The 24,979-nt window shown below is 50.0% G+C and overlaps 1 protein-coding gene across 13 annotated transcripts in view; it reads left to right on the top strand.

Annotated features, from left to right (window-relative positions):
- The window catches only part of Jakmip3 (Janus kinase and microtubule interacting protein 3), a 127,534-nt gene extending 102,555 nt beyond the window's left edge, over window positions 1-24,979 (top strand). For 12 of the 13 annotated variants that reach the window (XM_085693293.2, XM_085693295.2, XM_087908314.1 and 9 more), the window contains 5 exons: window positions 16-93; window positions 2,246-2,449; window positions 3,322-3,387; window positions 5,242-5,314; window positions 5,844-5,982. In XM_085693293.2, coding sequence (XP_085549419.1) covers window positions 16-93; window positions 2,246-2,449; window positions 3,322-3,387; window positions 5,242-5,292 — 399 coding nt within the window. In that variant the 3' untranslated portion in view covers window positions 5,293-5,314; window positions 5,844-5,982. Of the gene's footprint in view, window positions 1-15; window positions 94-2,245; window positions 2,450-3,321; window positions 3,388-5,241; window positions 5,315-5,843; window positions 6,833-22,610 lie in introns of those variants that run through there. The other variant, XM_085693286.2, reaches the window with a different exon arrangement.

The raw sequence follows: 24,979 nt of genomic DNA, 5'->3' as shown, positions 1-24,979 counted from the left end.
CTCTCTGTGTTCCAGGAACTGTTCAGCAAGCAGAAAGGCTACCTGGATGAGGAGTTGGACTACAGGAAGCAGGCACTGGACCAAGCCCACAAGGTGAGAGAGAGGACTGGCAGACATCTGCCTGCTTATTCACCCCTGTGAACATCTCAGAGGCCTGTGTGGCCAGGCTCAAAACTTTAGACAGGCACCAAGACTCAGTGTGGGGTCACTCTCTGCTTTTCTCCATCTGAGTTCTGAGGACATGTTACTGCCCATTCAGCAAATTCTTCAGAGCACAAGCACACAAGGACGAACATGACACACAATGTGTAGGGACATTGGAAACTAATATAGATACAATAAATTAGTTGGTAGACGATTAATGAGCACACAGGGCATTTAGGAATTAACTGAAGACAACTGAGTGTTCATAGGGAAACATCATTCTACTGGAGACCCTCCTTTTGTTCATTCAAAACTTGGAGAAACGGAAGTTTGGCCTGTTCTGTGTATCTGGTCTTCCTTTGGGGAGTCGAGAATATTCTGAAGAGAATATCCCTATTTAAAGATTACTTATTCATTATGTATGTACTGTTCTGCCCTCATGTACACCTGCATGCCAGAAGAGGGCACCAGATCTCATTATAGACGGTTGTGAGCTACCATGGTCGGTGGGAATTGAACCCAATACCTCTGGAAGAGCAGCCTGTGCTCTCAACCTCTGAACCATCTCTCCAGCCCCAAGAATATTCCTTCTTAAGGCTAACAATGAAAGATGTGCTCATGGTTACCTATATTAGTCTGTATTCTGTTTCTATAATGAAAAGACTGGCAACCAAGAAATGTATAAAGAAGACAGGTTTATTTAGTTCACTGTTCTGGAGGCTGCAAGTCCAAAATTGAGCAGTCACATCCACTGGGCTCTGGTGAGGATTCTGCCTATGTTCCATCATGGTGTCATGGTGGGGGTATATGGGAAAGGGAGAGAGATCACAGTAGGGCAGCCAGGCAGAGGGATTTGGAGGCCAGCATTTCCCCTTTTATAGCAATCCACTGCTGAACCCCCGAGAGCCACGCTGATGCCTTCTAAGGACATCTTCAAGGAGACCCAGTGGTCTCCATAGACTCTTAAAGGCTCCACCACCTTAGTGCTCTTATGCTAGGAGTCAAACTTCCAGCACACAAACCCCCCAGAGACTCCAGCCACTGCCAGGGCAGCCAGCACTTCTGTCTCTTCTGAGAAGCCAGCCCTTGCTAGCATCAGCTTGAGAACCCAAGGAGATCCAACAGGACTTTTGTCAACCTTTCTGTTCCAAGAAGGACACTGAACCCAATCAAGAGTTGAATCATAGCTGATATAACAGGGACACTTAATGCCCAGCAGCAGAAACTCCCTAGGGGAACCAAAGGCCACCTATCCTTTCTAAGGTTTGGTTATAGGGTTGCTATCCTGTGGGTGGGGCCTTGACCCGTTGAGTATCCTTAAAGGCCCAGAGAGCAGTAACAGCAGTAACTCAGGAAGAGCACTTGGTGGTCTGATGTGTGGCTGAGGGCAGGTGTGGATGCTGGAGCACACAGAATGATCCTATGGTGATCCGAAGTGAGCAGCAGTCTGTAGGCCTTTGGGGTCATTCCCACATCCTCTGCTTCTCTGTATGTAGATGGTAGTGACATTTACTCTGGGCCATTGCTAGTTCAAGGCACAGTAAGCAGACTATAGGCTAACCGAAGGCAGGGAACGTCCCTCTGGTGACGTAGGCTCATACCCTGGTATATTCTGTCTATAAACAAAGTCCAGATGGAAGCTCTCACTAGCAGGAGAGTATGAGAGCTCTGCAGTGTTTACTCTAAGCCACATGTACCACGCTTGTTCTCAAACGCTGGGTCTCAGGATCTGGGTCTCACCCTCCTTGATAGTGTGAGGCTCTGGGTTCGCTCCCGAGCACCAGATAAACAGTGAAAGAGTGTGGTTCTGATTTCCCTAAAGTTCCCTTTCCTCTGAACAGTTGCTGAGACAGAAACACAAGCACATTGTGGTACCAGGACATCGGCAGGGAGTCACAGCTGGTGTTTGGCCCCACTTCTGCTAGGATGCCTGCTAGATAGGAAGTAGGGTGTTTGTGACCTTCCAGTCCCCTCCCCCAGAGACCACTGGGCACACTTCCTCCCCAGAGGGAACTCTGCTGAGAGGCAAGGCTGTCTACCGTGGAGCGAGTGGGCCCACTCCTGAAGAAGGGGAGGGCTGATGCCTGTCTCCTGTCCCCAGCACATCCTGGAGCTGGAAGCCATGTTGTATGATGCCCTGCAGCAGGAAGCCGGGGCCAAAGTGGCTGAGCTGCTGTCAGAAGAGGAGCGTGAGAAGCTCAAGGTGGCAGTGGAGCAGTGGAAGCGCCAGGTCATGAGCGAGCTTCGTGAGCGCGATGCCCAGATCCTGAGGGAGCGCATGGAACTGCTGCAGATTGCACAGCAGGTGCTGACCGGGTGGGGATAGGGAGTCAGCTGGGCTTCCTGAGACTCAGCTTCCCAGGGGGCCACACATTCAACAGCTGTGTCCTCCAGTGACACTGAGTCCGTGTCCCTCCCTGTCTAGCTCCTAGTCCAGCAGTTGTGTTGCCTTTGAGTGGTAGCTCTCCATGGACTCCTGGCTTCCAGGTCTCTTACATGACACTGTCCCCTAATGGTAAGAGTGTTGTCTGCGGACAGTAGCAAACCAACCATTACCCCAGCCCTGTTGTTTATGACTGTCACAGCTTCTGCCTGTGGGGTTGACCCAAAAGCAGCATCTATGAATACAACTCAAGCCAGACCATCCTAAACACAAAAAAGCTCAGACTGCAGATTAAGATAAACTCCTACAAGATGGATGCTACCTTCCCATGATGGTTAGTAAGCCATAGGACAGGGCTTATCAACCACTAGGGCTCCTATTGTGGGCCCTTTGGGACTCCAAGGTAGTCAGGGTTAGGCAGGTCACCCCGTCCCTCTGGCTCCAGCTGTCACTTGGAAGCACTTAGCTGCTTCCAAGTCCCCAGGCCTCAGTTGCAGAAGGACAGTTCTATTCAGTAGCTCTGTGAACTGGTTACCTGTTGCTGTGTATAAAGGCCCTGGGAAGGACATAGGCTAACTCCTTGCTCTTCCACTTAAACAGTATAGTTTCTAACCTGACCAAGTCAGAGGGCATTGATTCCATTAAAGGAGAAGTGTTGAGCTGGGGCTGGAGCAACACAGTGGCTGCTTTGTGGACTATTGTCTACCAAATAAGTGAGGGGAACTCTTGACCCTCTTATAGATGGTACTCCAGTCCTCTGTTTATTGAATGTCTTCCTTCTTTTAACATTGCAGAGAATAAAAGAGTTAGAAGAAAGGATAGAAACCCAGAAGAGACAAATAAAGGAGCTGGAAGAAAAGGTAAAGCAAATGAATGGGGGAGGATGCAACTGGAGGGTGCGGGCAGGGGGCTTGCCTGGCATCTATAGATAATAAAATACAAGCTCGGGTCTCGCAGCTGAGACCTTACCTACATGCTAGCACATGCAGAGCAGAGTGGAGATGAACAGAAGGGAGACCATTGGGCGGGAGCTGTGGGTACACTAGACCAGAGCCAGGAGCTTTTGTACTGCCTCAGTTTCCCCTCTGGATCCATATGTTGGACCAGTAACCAGGACCAGTCAAACTGGTGTCCTGGGTGGTGCAGAAGGGTTAACCCTCCAGGTTCATCACACTTGGCTGTCTGAGAATCAGGTTCCTAAAAGACAGGCCATGGTCCCCAAGAGCTGTTCTCGGGGCTCAGAGACCTTTCGCCCCTGATGCCCAGGGAGTGTCTCTAAGACCAGAGATGCTGGGGTGCCTGCTTAGGTGATTTCTCTGGATCCTGACTATACAGCCTGGGGTGCAGGGCCTTGGTCCACTGGCATCCACAGACTCAGTGCTCCCCAAGTTGAAGGGCATGTGTCCAGAGATGCCTGCTGTCCGCCAGATGCTGTGCTTTCTTTTCTATATCCTGTGTGGTCTGGGCTGGGGCTAGTTCCCAGGATTCTGGAGTCAGATGCTGTCTTGAGTCTTATGATTGTTCCTACACATAGATAGATCTCATCAAAGTGACAAGATGCAGGAAGTGGTCAGTGGGATAGCACTTGGGCAGGATACCGTCTCGATAATCTCCTCACCGGTCTTAGCCATGGCTTGGAGGTGTTCCTCTGCAGAGCAGTCCCCAGCCGGCCCAGCCAGCCTTAGGAGTGACAAAAATTGCCATCTGTGGGGACATTTTGTTGCCCCTGCTCAACAGAACTCACATAAATTCCTAGGTCTACCATGTAGATAGGAGCCCAGAATCAAGCAGGCATATGCCTGAAACAAGGTCCCTATAGGGACTGCCTACAAACTCCAGGCCACATGGGCAGACACCCCACATGCACACTGGGTGCCCAGCGATGCCAAGAGGGGGCATAGTCTTGTTTACCTGAGTTTCTAACACTATAATTCTGACCTGACAGTCTGGGGACATTGGTGCCACCAAAGATGGAGCCCTGGGGAAAGACTTCCACTCTCCAGAGAGAAGTGACAAACTGGGGACAGCTAGGTGACTCAAGGCTAGGCAGACATGTTAGCTGCTCTATGGGCTACTTGCCCATCAAATAAATGCAAACTCCTAAGGTGACAAAGTCTTCCTCAGACTGTACGCTTGCTTCATTTTGTGTCTTAACCCAAGGGCACGTGTTTGAATTAACACTAGAGCAACGTTAAGTTCGCCATCTGAGCTTTCTTAGTTCATCAAATGGCTGAATGCAATGCTTGATTTTTCTCCAAGTGAGACTGGCCCCCACCCCCACCCCAACCAACACTTCAAATCTATCCAGGGTATCAGTTTATTTTGTTGTCTATAAAGGTACCACCACCAAAACAATCGTACTTGTATGTGCTGGGTACTGGAAATGTCTTCCTGTTCTGGTGTTATCCTAGGCTCCGTGACTCTCAGTAGACTCCCGGCCCTGGGAAGCTTGGTGTGCTGTGTAGGGGTGTAGAGCCCACAACTTAGCCTTAAATGGTGCCTAGTCCCCCAGCGTTATTTGGGGTAGCATTGTCACCCTAAGCTTGGGGTTCTCACAAAGCCCCTTACACACATCCTGTCCTTGCCTGCTCCTCCTGGCTGGCCAGGGTCCCTCTCTGTCTATGCTTATGGCTTGTTTCTTCACAGACATGCTACAAACTCTTATTTTTCTTTCTCTCTCCTTGTGTTTCTCCATCCTCCCCTTTCCTTTTCAGTTTTTATTTTTGTTCTTGTTTTTCTCCCTAGCTTTCATTCTCTGGTCATAGCTGTTCTGGGCACCCTGAACTGGTGAGTACTCAAGGGGCTGGGATTTCCTGATCCTTCTTCTGGGAGATGATAGCGGTCCCTACTGCCCAGCCAACTGTCTGCTTGCCCTCATAGAAGCAGAAAGGCCCTCCTGGGTCTTCCAGAAGACTCCTTGAAAAGCTACCCACCTTTTAGAAACCAAAAGTCCTTCTCCAGGCACTGCGTCCACGAGATAGTACCAGGCATGCTCAGGACCAGCACCTACTCAGAAGTCAGTATCCACTAGGCAGCAGGAGGGGGTTTTGTGACTTTTCTGTATCCTCTGTGGCTCAAGTTCCATGTCCTCAAGTCCCTGGGTCACCTACATTCACAGGAACGGCACTAATGCATAAAGCCCCTGCACTGCCTGCACACAAAGGTCACACACCACACTTGGTCACCACTTTCTGGTGGGACACGATGATACAGCCATCTCGGGTCCCTGGATCTGCTGTTTGGGGGATACAAAGAGAACTTTTCCAGGGGACCAACCCTTCATCCCCTAAGTCACATGCTTGTGTCTGTCTTCTAGTCCTCGGCAAGGGCGGACCTTTGTCCTCCGACAGGACCAGAGAGCAGCAGGTGCCGGAGGAAGCATGGGAAATTGGATCTCAACACTGAAGACTCGGGAGGGTTTGGGCTTTGTGCCCTGCCCTGCGGAGGATGAGGGCAAAAACACTGTGAGCTGCAGTCACTGTCCCCCTGGGGTGACTAGAACTTGTCTTGCTGAGTAGCGCTCCTCTAGGGGAGGCCCAGCCTTGGCTACTGAGTCCTGGGGACCTTCAGCCCAGAGAGTAGGCCTCCTCCCAGTCACAGCGATGTGTAACGTTCCCTGCCATGCAGGGGTCAGAACTGCTCCTATGCTGGAGCCCACACAGGACACGCCCCCTTGTTCCCATAGTGACCATCAATACTCTTGGAAGAAGATCTCAGAACTGCCAACACTTGCCCCTAATGGCAAAAGGAAGGCTGTGGTCGCCATGGTGACCTAGGAGGGTTCCCTGTGACACCCTGGATGTCACACTGAAATCATTCACTGTGGTCCTGAACACTTGCTGATGGACAGATTCCTTGCCCAACCTTGTTCTGTTACGTTGGCATCTCTGTGAGGACAGCTGAGAGTTGTGACACACACACACACACACACACACACACACACACACACACACACTGGCCTCCTACCCTACCCCCAGGCACAAAGGCTAGAACCTTATCCCCTTCTGCTGGCTAGGAGCTTAGTGGAATGACCAGAGGAAGAGGCCAAGGGGCATATGAGGCCTGGCCTAGAAGAATGAGGATCAAAGCACAGCCCAGACATAGTGGAGGCGTGGCCCTCCTGGCCGGGAAGACCCTCAGCCCCTGGGCCTAGCCGAGAACTGCAGGCGGCAAGGGCAGGTGGTGATGGTGGCTTCGTCCAGAGCCTGTGCACACAAGAAGCAGGGTCCGGGAGAGAAGGTGAAGATAAGATAAACCAAAAGTTCCATGAACTTCAGAAGGCAGCCACCGCACAATGGCCTGCAGGTAGGTGGCAACATCTGTCCACTGGGGACAGCCCTCCTTCCCGCACTATTCGGCAGCCCGCTACTCTTGCTAGATTGAATGAGCCCTTTGCAGTGTGAATGAGGTCTCCCCTGCCAGAAGAGCCTGGAGAGGCTATGAGGGCCAGTAAGTCATGGGGGCTCCCCGCATCCATTTCTGGATGTAGCCCACAGATGTAGGATCCTCACCTTCCCTGTTCATGCTAACACAGAGGCCAGTGCCCTGTGAGGAAGCGCCTGAGCTGCCCTGGCTAGTGCGCTCCAGCCCCACACAGGTGCAACTTCCTATCTCATCTGTGGACCCATCTGTGCCTGTAACTGGACCACACCTAGTGGGGGCTTCCTTCCCCAGTGCAGTGGTGCCCACACCTAGTGGGGACTTCTCTCCCCAGTGCAGTGGAGTCCACACCTAGTGGGGGCTTCCCTCCCTCCCCAGTGCAGTGGCGTCCACACTTAGTGGGGATTTCCCACCCCAGTGCAGTGGCATCCCCAAAGCTCAAAGGAGATGGGCGGGGAGCGGGGGGTACCTTCTTCCCCATCCCTATAGGCAGGAAGCTCTGCCTTGAGATACAAGATACCCCATCCTGCCCAGTCCCCATGGCAGATGGCAGAAGTAACTACGGTGTGGGTTAAAACTATCCATCCACTACACACATAACATGGATTGGGCCCAGGGCCCAGCATATTCGAGAAAAACTCTCTACTCCTGAGCTGTAGCCCTAACCTTCCTTTAGTTTTTATTTTCAAACTATGTCTCATTAAGTTGCCCAGAACTCATTCTGTACCCCAGGGGTTGAAATGGCAATCCTGCTGACTCAGCCTTCTGAATAGCTGGGACGACACCCCAGCTATACTGTGTGTTTTGAACATATACCCATGACAGGATGACCCTGTTGGCTCCAGGCCCTGTGATAAATCCTCTCTGAGCTGCATCAGGACCCCTGTGGGGAGGAGGTGACTGAAGACAGGTTTCCCAGAGACACTCTGAGGCTCTTTGGGAACTGGGCAGATGCTATCTGGGTGTGTGTATCTCTTGGGACATGGAGGCCTGCCAAGCGGATTTCAGCGTCCTCTGAGGGATGAAGACTGCCCAGTCTGGGGAAGGGCACGGAAATTCCAGGTCCTCACACCCAGGGCTACCTACAACTTGCAATGAGGCGTTTGGCTCCAGTGTGGCTCATTCAGCCAAGACATCCCACCACCTAGAACTGTATAGGGGTTCCTGGTGAGGTCGCCGGTCCTGCCACTGACAGAGAAGATTCTAGAACTTATGAGAGAACATGGTGGAACCTATTGCTAAGCCTAGGGGCAGGGAATGCATGGAGGCAGGGATGGAACCTGGGGACACATCACCTGTGGAGACCCAGCACATGCCCCAGGGTGGTAGAGGCTAGCCCTCTTTCCACCGTATAGCCTATAGATGAGTGTTTTCTCCTGTGCACGCATTCCTCCTCATGAGTGCCCGCCTCATCTGGCTCAGCACCCATGTGTCTGTCTTTCCCGCATGTCTTCCCACTCTGGGAGGCCCTGTAGACTGGGCCCTCTAAGCTGAGCCTCTGTTTCACAGCAAGGGTGTCTATTGTTCAGTAGGACTAGCATGCCCTGTGGAGAGTGAGCTGGCCTTTGTGTGGCATGGTGAGTCACTCAGCAAGATGGACTTCCCACCAAGCCTCTTCCTAGGGCTGTGGTCACATCCCTGGTGAGGCTGTGGGCGTGTCCCTCGTGAGGCTGTGGGCGTGCCTCTGGTGGGGCTGTGGGCGTGTCCCTATTAGGGCTGTGGCGTATCTCTTTGGGGCTGTACAGGAGAACTCCAGGCGACAACCTTGTTATGAAAAGATGCTCCTGTGTGAGAACAGCGTGAGACTGTGAGATTGTGAGACCAGTCTGTTCAGCAGGGTGGGAGAAGATCCTTACTTTCACTTGGGCGCATGTTTTTACAAGCATGCCTCCTATAATTCCCTGGTCTTCGTTGGGGGCCAGGCCCCCTGTGCAGGGCACTGTGTGATTTCTGTGGCCTCTAGTGTCTATAGATACAGTCAGAAAACGGTCACAAAAGCTTGTTCTAGGCTGCCTGGCTCAGCGCTACAGAAAATGCCAACGTGAGCCACACGGGGGCGCTCCAACCAAGCAAACCCTACATGACTAAGCAACAGGTTGCAGCCGCTCAGGCCCCGGCTGTGTGTGTGCCTTTTGTACCCAACCCCACTCTGTCATTGGGGTGTTTTCTCACTTGCTTGGCAGGAATAATCCCAACCTCAAATTATCACGTGCCTGGCCTTAAAGGTTGCCAGAAGCTGGGTGAAGGACGGTAGAAACAGGTCTCAATGCTGGTTTCCTGTGGAAACAACCCTAACTTCCTAGGGAGACTCCTAGGTGACGGGGTGTGCGTGTCCCATTGGTTGTAATCACTCCTATGCTTGTGGGCAGGTGGACCTCTAGGGCTTACAGAGTTACTGCGCCTTAAGTCCGAACAGTTCCCACATGAAGGCTATATTAGAATTGGTGTTGCTGTCTTAAACACCATGACTAAAAGCAACTTAGGAGGAAAATAGTCCGTGATCCAGGGAGCTCAACCAGGGCAGGGACCTGGAGGCAGGAAGGGATGCAGAAGCCATGAAAGAGTGTCATTTATACTAGCTCAATCCTTCCGGCTTGCCAAGCGTCTCCTTTTCCCTTCTTCCTCTTCTTCTTCCTCCTACTCTTCCTCGTGTGTGTGTGTGTGTGTGTGTGTTTAGTGTGCATGAGTGTTTTACCTGCATTTATGTATGTGCACAAAGTGCATACTTGATGCTTCTAGGAGCCAGAGCCAGAGGTTCCCTGAAGCTGGCTGGATTGCCTGCATATTATATAATAAAAGGAACCAGAGATTATGGAGAAGGGATTGATTCCAAGCGTGGTACAGGGACAAGCAAACATTCTCCTCATTTTCCTTGATCAGAGAGAGGCCGCTCAGACACCGCGGGTAAGGAAAGGTGCATGGAGCTGGGGTGCAATACTCTAGTGCCTGCAGAAGTCCTAGCTCTGGAGGATCAACAAGGGTCGGTGACCACAGGCCCGCAACTCCGGTGGGACAGAAACAGGCAGTGGGTCAGAAACCTACCCAGCAGTTCCCAGAGCTGCAGGGACCAGAGAGGTAAGAGGGTCAGAGCCCTGACTCCTGAGGCTCCAAGTGAAGAGGCCTGGAGCTGGCTATGGGTGTGACCTCTGTGGCATCTGCTTACCCTACCTGAGGCTGCTGCACTAGGGTCCTCTCCCATGGTTGTCAGTCTCCAGCCTATTTGTGAGGATTCTATGCTGTAATCTCAGATCCTGACTGTTGCATGATTTCTAATTGGTCTTAATAATAAAACCCAGAGTCAGATATTAGGGGGTGAAGGCTGAAAGATCAGAGAAGCAGAGCAGCCAGCCACTAGTTCTTACCTGTATGAAATCCTCAGACTGAATGGGGTGTCCTGTCTCTACAAGCCCTCAGACTGAATGCCCTGAGCTTCTGTCTTCTCCCGCCTAATATTCCTCTCTCCCAGCCATATCCCTTCCCGTCTCCACCTCCCTAGTGCTGGGATTAAAGGCATGTGACTCCCAAGTATTAGGATTAAAGGTGTGAGCCACCAACGCCTGACTCTGTTTCTTTTTTAGACAGAGTCAATCTCAGGTAGTCCAGGGTGGCCTTGAACTCACAGAGATCCATCTGTATTTGCCTCACAAGTGCTGGGATTAAAGATGTGTGCATCACTGCCTGGCCTCTCTGGCTAACTGGTGGCTAACGCCACACTCTGATCTTCAGGCAAGGTTCATTTGTTAGATCACAAACAAAACATCACACCTGGCCAAGAAAACCTAAAGCCCCTCTCGTCTGAGGATCAAATCCAAGGGTCTATGCCTGTTTTCTGCCCCCAGATGCCGCTCTGGGGACTGCTGGCTGACACACGTGTGATACAGAAAAGGCAGTGACAGAAATCACCTGCTTTCTGACTGGGCATCACCATTCGCCCCATGAGCTGCCCAAAAAGCTCTTATCTTGAAGTGATTTTTAGATTTAAAAAAAAAATTACAAAAAAATAAGTATAGAGAAGTTTTATTGCTTTAATTTTAAAATGATGTGTGTATGTATGTACACGGGTGTGCCACAGTCTCTTCATGCCATGGCACTATATGGAGGTCACAGGTCAACTTGCAAGTTAAAACTCTCTGCTATCATAAGAGTATGAGGTAGGAAGTGAACTCAGGTCTCAGGCTTGGTAAGACGCGCCTTTACCAGCTGAGCCATCTCATTCTCTCTCTCTCTCTCTCTCTCTCTCTCTAGTTCAGACTGGTCTTGAACTCATTATTCTCATGCCTCTGCCTTCCAAGTGCTGGGATAACAGGTGTGTGTTACGACATCCGGCTGTGTGAGACCTTGTATACCGTTTGCCTAGCTTCTCCCAATGTTAGTCGCATGCAAAATAATCTTAGCGCATTCCGTTCCTGGACCCCAGGCTGTAGCAGTTGTCGTATCTCTTCACTCAAAGGTGTCAGTTCTCAGTGTTTCCTCGTCGTGTCTGACACGGCACGCTGATACTAACCTGTGGGTTATTTTGTAGTGTCCCTCAGTCTGATCTGCCTTGCGCTTTCTCATGTTTAGCTTGAGGTGAGCACACTGCACAGTGAGAAACTTTGTGTGCCAAACAGGGGTGCCAGAGGCCAGCTTGGTGAATCCTGTGCTCACGGAAGTGGGAGCCTGGGGTGATGTTTGTGTACAGCGAGAAGAGGACGGTGACACAGTAAAAATCTGCGCTTCCTCCCCAAACTCTTGTTCACCTGCTAGCGAGTTCTTATGGGAACGCTGCGTCCTGGTTCTTCTGTAAGTTCTGGGCTAATCATATCACGTATTTTCTTGAACCTCAAGCATCCTTTCAGGCTGACTCTTGTCCTGTCTCCATGTCCCTTCCTTTCTCATACACACACTTCTGTTCCCACGAGGTACTCCAGGCTCATCTTTTGTCCCTGTGCTAGGCCTGAGATCCATCCCTTCTCCAAGGAGTGCTTACCCCGATGGAGAATATGGTTAAGAAGTCAAGATCTCTAGGTCCAGGTGTGCTAGCTGCTGGCGCGACTTCATTCTCCAGCTTCTCATGGGCAGAGCGTGTCTTAGTCGCTGTCCTGTTGCTCTGAAGAGACACCATGACCAACGCAACTCTTAAAAAGGAAAACATTCGATTGTGGGCTTGCTTACAGTTTCAGAAGTGTAGTCTATTATCATCATCACGGGGAGCATGCATGTGTGCTTAACTATGTTGAGTTACCTATGTGCTTACCTATCTATCATATCATGTCCGTCCGTCCGTCCGTCTGTCTGTCTATCTATCTATCTATCTATCTATGTATGTATCTATCATCTGTTTATATATCATTTATCCATCAGCTACGTATCTGTCACTTTTATTTTCACCCATTTTTATATCCCTTCACTGTTATCTATCTACTTTCACCTCCTCATCTATCAATCGCTGTTATAACACCATGAGTTCATAGCCACACCCCCAGATTCAGACCAATGGCCCCAGATTTGCTCTAACCTCACTCTCTTCTTGTTTCTAACCTCTTGCCTTGACAGTGGCAGGGCACGTGGCTCTCATGTCCACAAGGCGCTTGTTTACATTCAGTTCTGGTCTATCTGAAGTCACCCCCAGGGTCACTGGGGCACACTTCACTACCTAGAATGCAGCACGAATGGGGTTCTGGTTGTCCTCGGTCTTACAGTGTCCAGACAAAACGTTTTTCTCCAAAATAACTATCTTAGCCAGAGTTATCGCTGCTGCAATCAAACACCATGACCAAAGCAACCTGGGGAAGAAAGAGTTTATTCCGCTTACACTTCCATATCACAGTTCATCGGCAAATGAAGTCAGGGTAGGAACTCAAACAGGACGGGAACCTGGAAGCAAGAGCTGATGCAGAGGCCTTGGGGGAGTGCTGCCTACTGGAACCCAAGACCACGATGTCAGGAATGGCACCACCCGCCATGGGCTGGGCCCTACCCCATGGATCATGAAGGAAACACCCTTCAGGCTTGCCACAGTCTTATAAAGGCACTTCCTTAACTGAGGCCCCTCCTCTCTGATGACTCTAGCTCGTGTCAAATTGACATAAGACTAGCCAGCACAATAGTTCAGGGAGTCCTTCTGTGTCCTCCCTCTCCAGGGCAGTTATGCTCTGTCCTGGGTCACATCCTCTATGCTCTCTTTACCCCACATTCTGATATTTTTTTAAAAAATTCACATGTAATAGTGTTTACTGTTTATGACGTGCAGTGAGTGTTCCCTGGGTTTTGACACATTGTCCACCGCCGTCTTGACGGACAGACTGACCCCCTCCTCAGCCCTTTGCTATGGAGCCCCTCAGCCCATCCTGGTAGCCCTGGTCTGTCTCCTCCCTTCAGTTTTGCCATTTCAAGTCATATCAATAGAATCGCACAATCTGCAGTATTGGGACCCAACTCTCCTCCGCATTGTTTTGTGGCTGACCAGGGCATCCCTTTTTACTTGGGAGCATCTCCAGCTGAAGGGCATCAGGGCAGCATCCAGTTTAGGAAAATTACGAACAGTGCTGCCGTAGCGCTTGCGTGCAGGGTTCCACGTGTGGGAGCCTTCGTTCTTGGGTCAGTGCCTATGATGGGGCTTCTGGATTGCCTGGACCGACATGTTTCGCTTATAGGGAGCTGTTCAGTGCTGCTGCACACCGCAGTTTGTGTCCCACCAGCAAGGCAGGGGAGCACCTGTGTCCCCCTGGGGCTTTGCCTGCTTGGTTTTGCAGTATCTTATTTCGGTGTGGTTCGCATTTTTCTAATGGCAAACAGGGTTGAGTATCTTTTTGTGTTGATTTTCCATCTATGTATTTTCTTTGGCAACATTTCTCTTTATATATTTTTTTACCCATTTTTGAAATGGGTTGTTATATTCTCCTAATGCATTGTTTTAAGCTTTTTGCCCCATATAGTATAGACACATTTGCTTATCAAATATATGTATAAAATTTAAAGGTATTTCCTTTTTTTGTTGTTTTTGTTTTTGTTTTTCCAGACAGGGTTTCTCTGTGTAGCTTTGGAGCCTGTTCCTGGAACTCGCTCTGTAGACCAGGCTGGCCTCGAACTCACAGAGATCCACCTGCCTGTGCCTGTTCTGGGATTAAAGAAGTGCATCACCACCACCACCACCTGGCTTTTTTTTTTTAAAAAAAAAAAAACAAGTCATTTTTAGGAGGTGACTCAGTTGATAAAAGGGCCTGTCATGCAAACAGGAGGACTTGAGCCTTGAGTGTGATTTCCAGAATCCACATTAACAAAACAAAACAAAAAAGCCAAGCATTGTGGTATGTGCTTGTAACCACAGCGCTGTGGTGACAGATCCACTGCCTGGTCAGCCCAGTTGACGTGGCAAGTTTCAGGTCAATGGAAGAACTCATCTGAGAAATAGATGAAGAGAAGATGGTGCCTGAGAAGTGACAGCTGAGGCTGTGCTCCAATCCTTCTCACACACATGAGCACATATGTATACATGCACCCATGTACATCCCCCTGCACACACATGCATGCATACAGATAAGAAGTCCAGGCACTCACTGTGCCCAGGCTAGCCCCAGGCTCACAGCATTTCTCTTGCTTCAGCCTTCTGTGCTGGTATTGCAGGTGTTAGCTGCCATGCCCACTCCCAGTCCTTTGTTTCTCTTGAGTCTCTCGAAAGCGTGTCATGTAGAGATTGTAATTTTGATAAAGTCTAATTGATCAGCTGGGATTGCTCAGCGGGGAAAGTGCTCAATGTGCAAACGTGAGTGAGTGCAAAAAAAAAAAAAAAAGAAAGAAAGAAAGAAAGAAAACATGACTACTCCTGGGTATGGTGGAGGAGAATGTTTGTTGTAGATGTACTATGGGAGAGCATAGCCAGAGGCAGGGACAGGGACATCTAGGAGAATCCAGGGTGGTTGTGACCAGACTGAGCTGTGCCATGTGGAGAGAGGGGGAGGGGAAAAAATGGGGGAGAGAGTGGGGAGATGGGGAGGGGAAAAGATGGGGGGAGAGTGGGGAGAGGGGAAGGGGAAAGACAGGGTGGAGAGGAGAGCAGTGCAGCAGCCGGGAGGTCCGAATGTACAAGGCACAGGTAACGAAAATGGTAGGATTACATAGGGAAGAGCAATCCAGCCCCCTGGGCTGGAGAAGTTCGTGCCAGCAAGGAGAGTCCTGTAACAGGTAAGGACTGAGGGATGAAGGGACAACCTGGCTGCCAGGTCTGCTTTGATGTATCAAATCGGCACTTCAGCCTTTTGTCTTGGTTTGAAAACTAACAATGAGGGCTGGAGTTTCCATGCCCAGTTCCCACGTAAAATCTGGATCCAGGTGACAACCTGCCAGGAAGCTCTCAAGATGGTGGTCAGAGACAGACTGCAGAGCAAGCTGACTAGCTAGGCTGTCTGAATCAGGGAACTCCAGGTTCAATTAGAGACCTTTCCTCAACATATAAAGTAGACAATGATGGAGGAAAAACCAGATGTCAACCTCTGGGCTACACCTACATATGTATGTATGTACTCGTATGTACCCATACACATGTAAATATGAATGTGTGCGTGTGTGTGCGCGCGCGCATGCACACACACACACAGAGAGAGTCAAAGTATCATCTTTTTTAGTAGTGAACTTTGTGGTACGTGAACAAAGAAAACACTGGCTTGTTCTAAGTAACAGATCTTCTCTTCCTTGTTTCCTTCCAAATGTCCAACTCCTTTTGTGCTGCAGGCACTGTGAAGGTGGTTCAATTTTCAGGGGCTGCCTTGTCCCCTGAACCTCTGATATAGGGAGCTCCTCCCCTCTCTGATTAGCCCTTCTGCTTGTCTTGAATAAGCCCCCATTTGGTAGTGAATCCCGGCTGGAATGCCCCTGCTCTGTGCCCATCCTGGGGTGCAGACAGGATAAAGCTGCTGGTGGTATCTTCCCTGTAGGTCCAGACAAACTTTCTGGTTCCATTTGATCCTGGGGGTTGGCTGCATCTCCAGGGACTGCGTTCCTTCCAGCTCTGGGTCTGGAAGCTCACGGAGTGTGAGATTAACTGTCAGTAGCTTCAGATTTACAGCTCCTCGCAAAGCCAGCGCCCGAATGCCAATGAGCAAACCCTTCTGAGTGCAGTCTCAGGCTGCTTCCAACGTGTTGTAGCCTGGGCCAGTCAGAAGTGGTGGCGTCAATCCTCAATCCAAGGACAAACTGCTTCTCTCAGAAAACACCCATAGTCCATGAGCATTGTGCAGACATAGAATAATAAAAAAAAGTAATATTCTCCATTTTAACCCAAGGAACAGACCTTCTTACTGACTTAGTATATCTCATTCAGAAACAAAAATGTACAGTAGCTTAGCAATGGTTCCCTAGGTGTGAACACTGAGTTTGAGGCTGGCTCCTCCCAGGGCATTGCTATGTTTTGAAAAAATTTCCTCTAGCCTCTAAGGAGCATCTAGTCCCTGCCTGGCAGCCTGCCCCACCCTGCTATGGTGGCCTGTCACACAAAAGTCACAGGATCTAATCAGTAATTAGTGTTGGGTCCTTTCATATGTGTGTCCTCTGTGGGGCCATTACATACAGCCAACACCAGGTCTGACATATGGCGCAGGCCTAGCTGGCCCTTCCTCCTAGAGCTTTGCAGAGAACTCCGGTGCTGCTAAAAAGATGGCTCTCATTGGTTCTCGGGTCTTTAGGGAGGCCCCAGTGCATGTACACTTTGCACTTCATATCACTGTGCTGAAATTCACCCAGAAACATCCCGAGATGTAGGTGACTCCCTCCCTGCCGGATGCTACCTCTCACCCTGTGTACCTGCATGCTGTATACCTGTGAGTGGTGCTTCTTGTTCTGGGGGAATCTCATGTGTGTGTGTGTGTGTGTGTGTGTGTGTGTGTGTGTGTGGTTTCTGTGTACCCACTGAGGACTGAAGATACCGGGTCAAGTGACACCAATATCCAGCTCAGGGAAATACTTCATACCCAGTTCTAATTCATCCCGGCTGCAATGCTTTAATTTGTGCTCTGTCTACAATCTTCGTTTCTCCTGGCAAAGACGTTTCTCACATGTTCCTGAGTGTGCCGCACAAAATCTCAGTCCAGACTGGAACAACTTCTGGGAGATCGAGGGTATTCCCTCCCCCTTGCTGCTCCATTGTCTGGTCCTCGGGAGCTTTCGCCTGGGGAGCAGCTGCCGCCCATCTATAACGTGACCATCTTGGTCTGTGTAATAATGGATCCTTTCATAGCGCGGCTGCGAGGCCATTAATAAGAGATGTCGCTGCTAGAGAGGTCAGTGTCAGAAACGTAAGCAGGACACCCCCACCGTCAGTGGAGAGCAGCTGCCTGCCGCCAAGATGGGAGAAGGATCCGAAAACCAATAGGAAGCAGGTGAAAAGCGCCCACATCTGTGTGTGCCATGGAGGGATGCAGGGATAAGTGCTTATGTATTTGATTATGTGTGTGCACCTGCATGGAAGCGCCTGTGCATTTGGTTGTGTGTGTGCACACCCACCCTTCGGGTTGGTTATAGCTAAGGCAAAGGGAGGCTGAGCAAAGTGGAACTGGCAGAGTCTTGAGAAGTACTGGCCTTAGCCTGCCTGTCCACCATGAACAAAGGCCTGGAAGCGCCTACCCTGCCTCCTCCCTTGAAATTACTCCTTCCCTTTACCCAGGCAAGGCCTCTCCCTTTTAACAGTCCTCTAAGAGCTGAGGTGGGGTCCCCCCCCCGCCAGGTAGGAACGGGCCCAATGTCTCCCTGTCTCCAGACTAAGCTGACAGGGTAGGGGGAGGGATACAGGACCCGGTGTAGTCACATCACCCTGCTGCTCCGTGCTCTCCAGAACCCAGGCGCTGTGGTACCAGGGCTCTGACTCCAAGCCTTTAGGGGAGACCACGGTGTGGCCTGATGAATGAAAGAAAGCCTAGGGCACAGCACAGTTCCCACGGTACAAATCCCCCTCCCTGCCTGGTGCTGTGCTCTCTTGTCTGCCTCCAGTCTCTGCTTGCCTCCTTACCATGGTGCCTAGCGGTGCCTAGCGGTGCCTAGCGTACAGCACTCTGTAGCAGCACCCCACCCTCTCCCTGCCCTCTCCAGGACCTCCCCTAGGAGGACAGGACAAGAGATCACTAGAGGCCCCCACTGGTGCACTTTGGGTGGGAACAATGGTAATGTGAGACCTTCTAGGACCCAGGTTGTGGCCCAGCCTTTCCCTGCTTCTCTTGCCTGCCCTCTGGGGAATGGTTGGAAGACTGAGCCCTAGAAATCGGGCTCCTGGATTTCTACCTAAACGAAGTGTCACTCAGATTCCTGAATTGGGTTCTCAAAGTACTGGGGTCCCAGAGGCAACCACAACTGTTTCCTGAAGTTTCTGACCTTGCTTAGCGGGGAGGACTGCAGCGACCCCAGGGCGAACCTAGTCCTCTAGAGAAATAGCCCGCTGAACACACACAGCCGTATTACAGAACCGGCTGATTGCAAAGGTTGGCTCATGTGACCCCAGAGGCTGAGACACACCTCCCCAGTCTGCAGCCTTCAAGCTGGAGCCCCAGGAGGAGGGGCTGAGAGGGTTGAGCTCCCGTTCCCAGTCCTGCAGTAGCAATTTAGATGCTTCAAAGGGAGAAGGAGTTTCAAAGGGAGCTTGAGCCAGGGATCAAGCTGAGCCCTGCTCAGGAGAGTCAGGGAAGTGAGTTGCCGAGCAGCAAGAGGCCCGGCCTGTGCAGGATCTGCAGCTGTGCCTGCCAGCTGGCAGATATCAAAGCAAGGAGACCTGCGACCACCCCCACCCCCCCTTCCGGTTCACAGGCGGGGCACTTAGGGCCTCAGAGAAGCTTCTGAGCTTGGGAGAGAGAACCATATACACAGTTGTTGGCACCTCTGCGAAGCTCCAGAGGGAGGTCAGGAGCATCTAGTCCCTGCCTGGTGCTAAGAAGCAGTTCGTGTGAGCAGCCAGTGCTCTTCTCAGGGGGCAGGTGAGGGACTGGACTGACTTGAGGCTATGGGGAGCAGGCCACTGAGGGAAGCTGGGGGGACTGGGTCCATCTGCTAGACCAGCGGTTTAGCTGGAATGACTGTGAGAAAGGAAGAAGATGCTAAATCACTGTCTGATCAGGTTGTCTATCCTTGATATTATCCCACATTAGAGTGTTGGGAATGAGGCTTTGGCTCCAAAATGGCCTTGGTATGCCACTTGGTTCTGTCTGGCCTGAACATGTTTAGCTAATGTGACTGGACAAAAAGCTTATCAGGAAGATTCTGCTTTTAGCCTGTCCTCTAGTGTCTTGTGGTCGATCACTCTGGGAACCCTGGAGCACAGTGTTTGGGGGCTGCAGGGTCCCAGCCTTCCCAGTAGGCTCCCCAGATGGGAACTCTGTCTCTGCACCCTGACTGAGACTGTGGGCCCCCAGCTTTTTTCCAGTGTTACCATCTGCAGCCGTTGATTTCGATCCAAACTGCACTCCTGGGGACCCAGGAAGGTGTTCATCTCCCGTGCCAACAACTTACTGTTTCCCAACAGCTGAAAGCCTGTGGAAGTTCCCAAAGCAAACACAGGCAGCAGGGCCGCTCCCTGACTCTGTTTTGACATAAATCAGCGTGCTGTTTCCCCATCCATATGCCAGGGCCATTTCTTGCGCTACCCATGTGTGTCGCTTCTGCAGCTCCAAAGGAGTCCTCAAGCCTGCTGGCTGGGCTTCCCACTGCAAGTGCAGGGGGCGGGATCAGGGACAGCCCTGTTGTTACCATCCTACCCTCATCCCCACCCCACGTTTTTGGTTCCATGAGTTGAGCCCCTGGGTGTGCTACCAACTCACAGGGTACCCCCATTCTCACTGCAACCCAATACCGAAGTTTTATTACCTGCTCACTCACCAGAGAAAGGGCAGGCTGTGGCCCCGAGGCTGCCTTCTTTAACCATGTCACACCCCCCCCCCCAAGGCAGGTAATGGCCTCATAGTCTCCAATTCGAGGGGCTTGGAGCTGGCAGGGGACTCCCAGTTGCACTCTGGACCCTCCGCAGCCAGCATCTCTCCTGGGAGCTGGTCAGTCAGTCAGTTCCTCTTGCTCTTCTCTGTAAACTGTAAGCTCTAAAGGAGGTAAGCGGCCGTCAGTGTCTCCAGGTGTCACTGTGGAATCCTTGCTATGGCTCCGGATACACCCAGATACACAGTTACTGCATGAAAGGGCAAACCAGCAAATGGCTTATGCTTATGGTGGCTAAGGACCATGTTCTGTCTGAGCACAGCCTCTTCCCGGTGGCAGAGGAAGTGGAATATTCAAGGGTCACCAAGACCACCCTATGCTGGACAGCGTACTAGGATCCACGGGACTTGACATATTGTCCCACTGTGGTTGAGTCATTACCACAGCTGTGTCATTGGACACACAGGGAGTGGGGAGCACAGGCAGGGTAATGGGGTCTTGGGCAGGTTTCTGTGCTCTTCCCTTCCCATGACGTTTCTATGGAACATATTCTCCACAGAAGGGAAACACAAGCACATTTATGCAGTGCTTCCGCTGGTGGAAGTCCACCTGAGGTGCATAATTCCAGGCTTTTGGGAGGTTGACTTGGTTGGGCCACCCAAGCCTGGTCCACTAAGTTTCAGAGTTGGGAGGGAAGGCAGGGCCTGCGGTCGTCTGAGCCTTTATGTGGTCCAAGCAGGTAGTCTTGTTTCAGAAGGTGCATTCCCAACTCCAGGTTGCAGGCAGGAGAGTAGCTTCAGACTTCCTGACTACAGAGGCCTTTGTGAGTGAGGAGTTGGGGTCTGAGCTAGCACTGGGCCAGTGGGTGCATGAAACAGTGAGGATCCCTATGGGTCACAGATACCGAGGCCAGATACACAACATGGTTTTACTCTTGCTTATCCTGTGCCCTGCATACCTCCAACCTGACTGAAATCTTGAGCTGAAGCTGACCTAGTGTCCAGAAAGGGAATAAATGGAAGGAAAATAGTATATTTCAGAGGCTTGAACTTGGGAAGTGGTATGGGAGGGATTTGGGAGGACTAGAACCCTGGGATTAAAATGATGTCTCTATGTATGTACCCAGAACGCATGTTATATGGGTGTACAAATGCATGCATTGTGTGGTGCAGTCATGGATGAGGGAGGAAATCCAGCTGTTTTAGAAACTGAGCATGTGTATATGGGTGTACACTGTGTGCCTGTATATGAACGTGCTATCTGCATGTGTGTGCCGTATTATGTACAGATGTGCACCAGTGTCCAAGTAAGTTCAGTGTGCCTGTTTAATATGGCACAGTCATGGCTGAGGACAAAAAGCCACCCACTCTGGAAACTGTGTGTGAGGGAGTGTGCGTGCGTGCATGTGTGTGTGCGTGTGTGTGTGTGTGTGTGTGTGTGTGTGTGTGTGCTTGCACGTGTGTACCTGCACATGCAGTCACAGATGAAGGCAGGAAGTCTTTCCCACCTGGAAACAGTGGTAATGAATGGAGCAAAGCAGAGCAAACACCGACTCAGAAAACGATGGGGAGAGATGACTCCAGGCAATCGAAAGCCCTTTCTCCCTCCGACTTAGGGAATTGCTATTTAAGATTTCAAATTATTTTCAATGGATTTTTGTTTCTTCTTGTCGTGTGTAGTTCATACTCTGGACAGCTGATCACATAATTCATGGAGCCAGTACGTGGGGTGGGTGGGCTGATGGGTATGTTGGTAAGAGTCTTAGGGGGGAGGGTTGGAGAGTAAATCATCAAGGCATCAGGCCTCCTCAGCCTGAAGCGTCACCATAGGAATTCCCCCTTATCCTCCTTGGAACTTTGACTTTGTACCTGCAAAATTAAAGGTCTGGATTGGAAAGAGTCGCCTTCCCCCATCTGAATGCTCTAAAAATAGGTGGTTCTATAACAACTCATTTAGAAGTGAATCAAATTAAAGGCAGAGAAGGTGTTATTATAATGACAGCATCGAGTCCAACTATAATGTGTGCAGAGGTTAGCATATGTATAATGTGTCTATTTTAGCTCTTTAAAAAATTTTAACCTTTACTGTTTTAAAAGTTTTTATGTGTCTGGGTTCTTCTGTCTGTCTGTGAACAGCATGTCTGCAATGCCAGTGAAAGCCAGAAGAGGGGGCTGGATCCCATGGAGCTGAAGTTATATTAGCTACCACAGGGGTTCTAGGAACCAAATCCTGGTCCTTTGGAAGAGCAACCAGTGCTTTTTAACCACTGAACCATTTCTCCAGTCTCTATTTTTTAAAAATTCTATGTGAGCTAATATCCTCTTAGGTTAGTGTTAGCATCTGTCCTGGGTCTTCCCCAACCCCTGCATCAGGGACTGATCTACTTGAAAGAAACCTTAAAAGCTCCTTTGGTGGCTAGACACTTTAAAAATCTGAAGGGTATAAGAGAAAGTTAGAAGCTAGCAGAGGTGCATTTTTTAAGCTCAGAGAAGAAAAGGAAATTGAGAAGAAATTGACAGCCTCCAGCAACCACCGAGGGAAGGTTTAGCTGAATTTTACAGGGAGGAATACAGACTAATTCCACTCTGTGTGTGACTGTGCAGTACCCTAGGAGGGTGGCTGCTCAGCAGAGGCTCCAGATGTGCCAGCACCACCATAATGGGACACATAGCCCACGGGAGGAGCCAGCTTGATTGCCGCCCTCGCTCTCGGTGATCCCCTTGACCCAGCTTCTTCGAGCGCTGCCCCACATTCTGAACACTCCTGTGTGTGTCTCAAGTACGTTGCACTAAAGCTCTCGTTTCTACTCTTTCTTTTCCAGAGAGAAAACAGTGCACCTATGAGGACCGTTCAAGTGAGATTTCCATTATCCTCGATGGGCCATCCACAGTCCAGGAAAGTCTTCCCTTGTGTGGACCAGAATGCATTCCTGACTGGAGGAGGCCCTTCTGTCCTCATCACACCCTGGATAGTCTAAGGTTGTCACCCTCTGTGCTGAAGTTAGGAGGGCACATAAGCTTGCTCAGTGAAAAGTCGGTGAATGGATTAGAGCCCTTCCAAAGCACGTAGAAGTTGATTGCGCTGGATGGTGAGCTATGTGGCCAGGTGTGACCGCTGCATTCAGCACTGTATATTCCAAAGCCCAGTAGGCAGGGGGAGGAATGAGAAGGTTGTCTGAAAGTATTAAGTTCATTTTATATTTGTGTCAGGAGAAATGATGCGGTGTGGTGCAGATGACTGAGTGGTTATAGACCCCTAGGTCAAAATCAGAGGAGAGCTTACAGGATCAGACACATAGACCTTTTCTTCAGTGGCTGCAGGATTTCTGCTGGGAAATGCACTAAGTGCACTTGGTCCTTCCTGTTGTCATTTGTGCCATAGTTTTTGATGCACTTGGACAAGGTTCTAACCCGGTCATCACTTTCCTAGCTGAGTCTGACATTGGGTTTGGCTTTTGAGTCTGAAATTGTCCATTCCGAGTGCACGGTATTGTCTGATTTAAATGGCTGCCTTCTCTTGGTCCATTTGCTGTACTCAGCACTGAATGACAAGAATAGCCTGTATTGGTGATGCTGCCATATCTGTCGGTGAGAAAAACCACTGGGTTAGAGACTGATAGACTGTACAATACAGGCATTTAGAAACTGTCTCGGTTTCATGTAGCTCCCTGCCTACCAGAACTCCTGGCCCAGCTCCAAGTGAACCTGCAAGAGACCAGTAGCTGATTGGGTACAAAAAAAAAAATTGCACTGGAAACTCAACCCACCTCACATCCCTCTATTTCAGTTGGATCATGGCTTTGCATGTTGTGTGCGTGTCTGACATAACTTACTAGTAACCCTGACACTCTAAAGCACAGGTCTGGGAACTTCGGTATTCGGTGTTGTTTGTTTTAAATAAAGGCTCTGCAAGAAAGAGAGGCTTGTAAATAGGTACCAATGCTCATGAGGTCATTATGGTTTATGTGTAAAGTATATGTACATAGAAAGGAAAATGGCTCAATGAATGTTAGATAATATCCCACAAGCCAAACTGCGTTTCCACCCAGCTGTATTCCTGAAAGCACATGTTTAGCTGGACGACTGTACTCTCTCTTTAGATCTCATTGTAGTTACTCATGTGTCATAAGCACCTTCTTGTCACATGATCCCAAAGTCAGATCTGAACTTTGGGTGCACGTGAGGGGGTGTACATGTGAGCCTTTGTTACCAATTCTTGCTGCCAATGAGCGTCTGAAGAGCTCATGCATTTCAAAAGTAAGGTGCATTTTCTAAACCCCAGGCTGAACCTTTTACCCCAAGCGCTGGGTTAGTTGGGATTCCCTCCCACACAAGAGCTCTTGCTGTTAGCTCCTAAGAGAGGACATCTGTGTGTAACGGCAGGAAGAGGGACCCTGACATGTCCTCCAGGAGGTCAAACTGTGTCACTGAGGTGTGGGCCTCGACTTCGTGTTGTATTAAGTTGTCAGCCCGCTCACTCTGGGTGTGCTTGGCACAGAGCAGCATAAGCATTTTCGTTTGTCTAAACTAGGAATCCACGTAAACCGCAGAGTCCTTTGTGAACAGCCATGTGGTGTCTACTTCGTTTCCATGGTCTAGCGTTCTGTTGCTGAAGGCCAACGGCTGTGACTTAAGTCTCTGCCCTCGCAGACTCTGTAGCCTTCAGGAAACCCGAGTGCCTTACACGGCTTGTAAACACCACCTGGGAGTCAGGGAGGGAGGGTGGAGAGAGGCTTCATGGCTTCGAGGCACTGATAGTTGGTCAGCTCTTGCCATCACTCCGTCATTGAACCCTTATGGTGGGTTGTGTTATTACACAGTGATGGACTTAAGTTTAGGCTCAGGAAAATCATATTGTGAATATATGTATCAAAGCATATATTTATTGTATCTTTTCTAAAAAGCTTTATTGTAAACTTATGCAAAAAAAAGGAGCAGAACTTGGTTTCTCGTGGCAAAGTGCCAGGCAGTATTTGTGTTCAATGAAGCAATCCTTAACACCCCCTCTCTAAACACGTGACCTTTCCGTTCAGTGCTAAACAGTATTCCCAGGCTTAAACTAGGTTTGTATGGTGGTCAATTATAAATTTTACACATATTTTTGTATTGTGGTTCCTATAATATATACCAGAGAATTTTTACTTATTTGTAAATTATTGTACAGTTTTAATAAAACTTGTTTTAAATCCTA

The sequence above is a fragment of the Myodes glareolus genome, chromosome 7 (assembly GCF_982192425.1).
Source record: "Myodes glareolus chromosome 7, mMyoGla1.1, whole genome shotgun sequence".
Lineage (NCBI taxonomy): Eukaryota > Metazoa > Chordata > Mammalia > Rodentia > Cricetidae > Myodes > Myodes glareolus.
The sequence above is the reverse complement of the archived record's forward strand: the minus strand, read 5'-3'. Positions and strand labels throughout refer to the sequence as shown.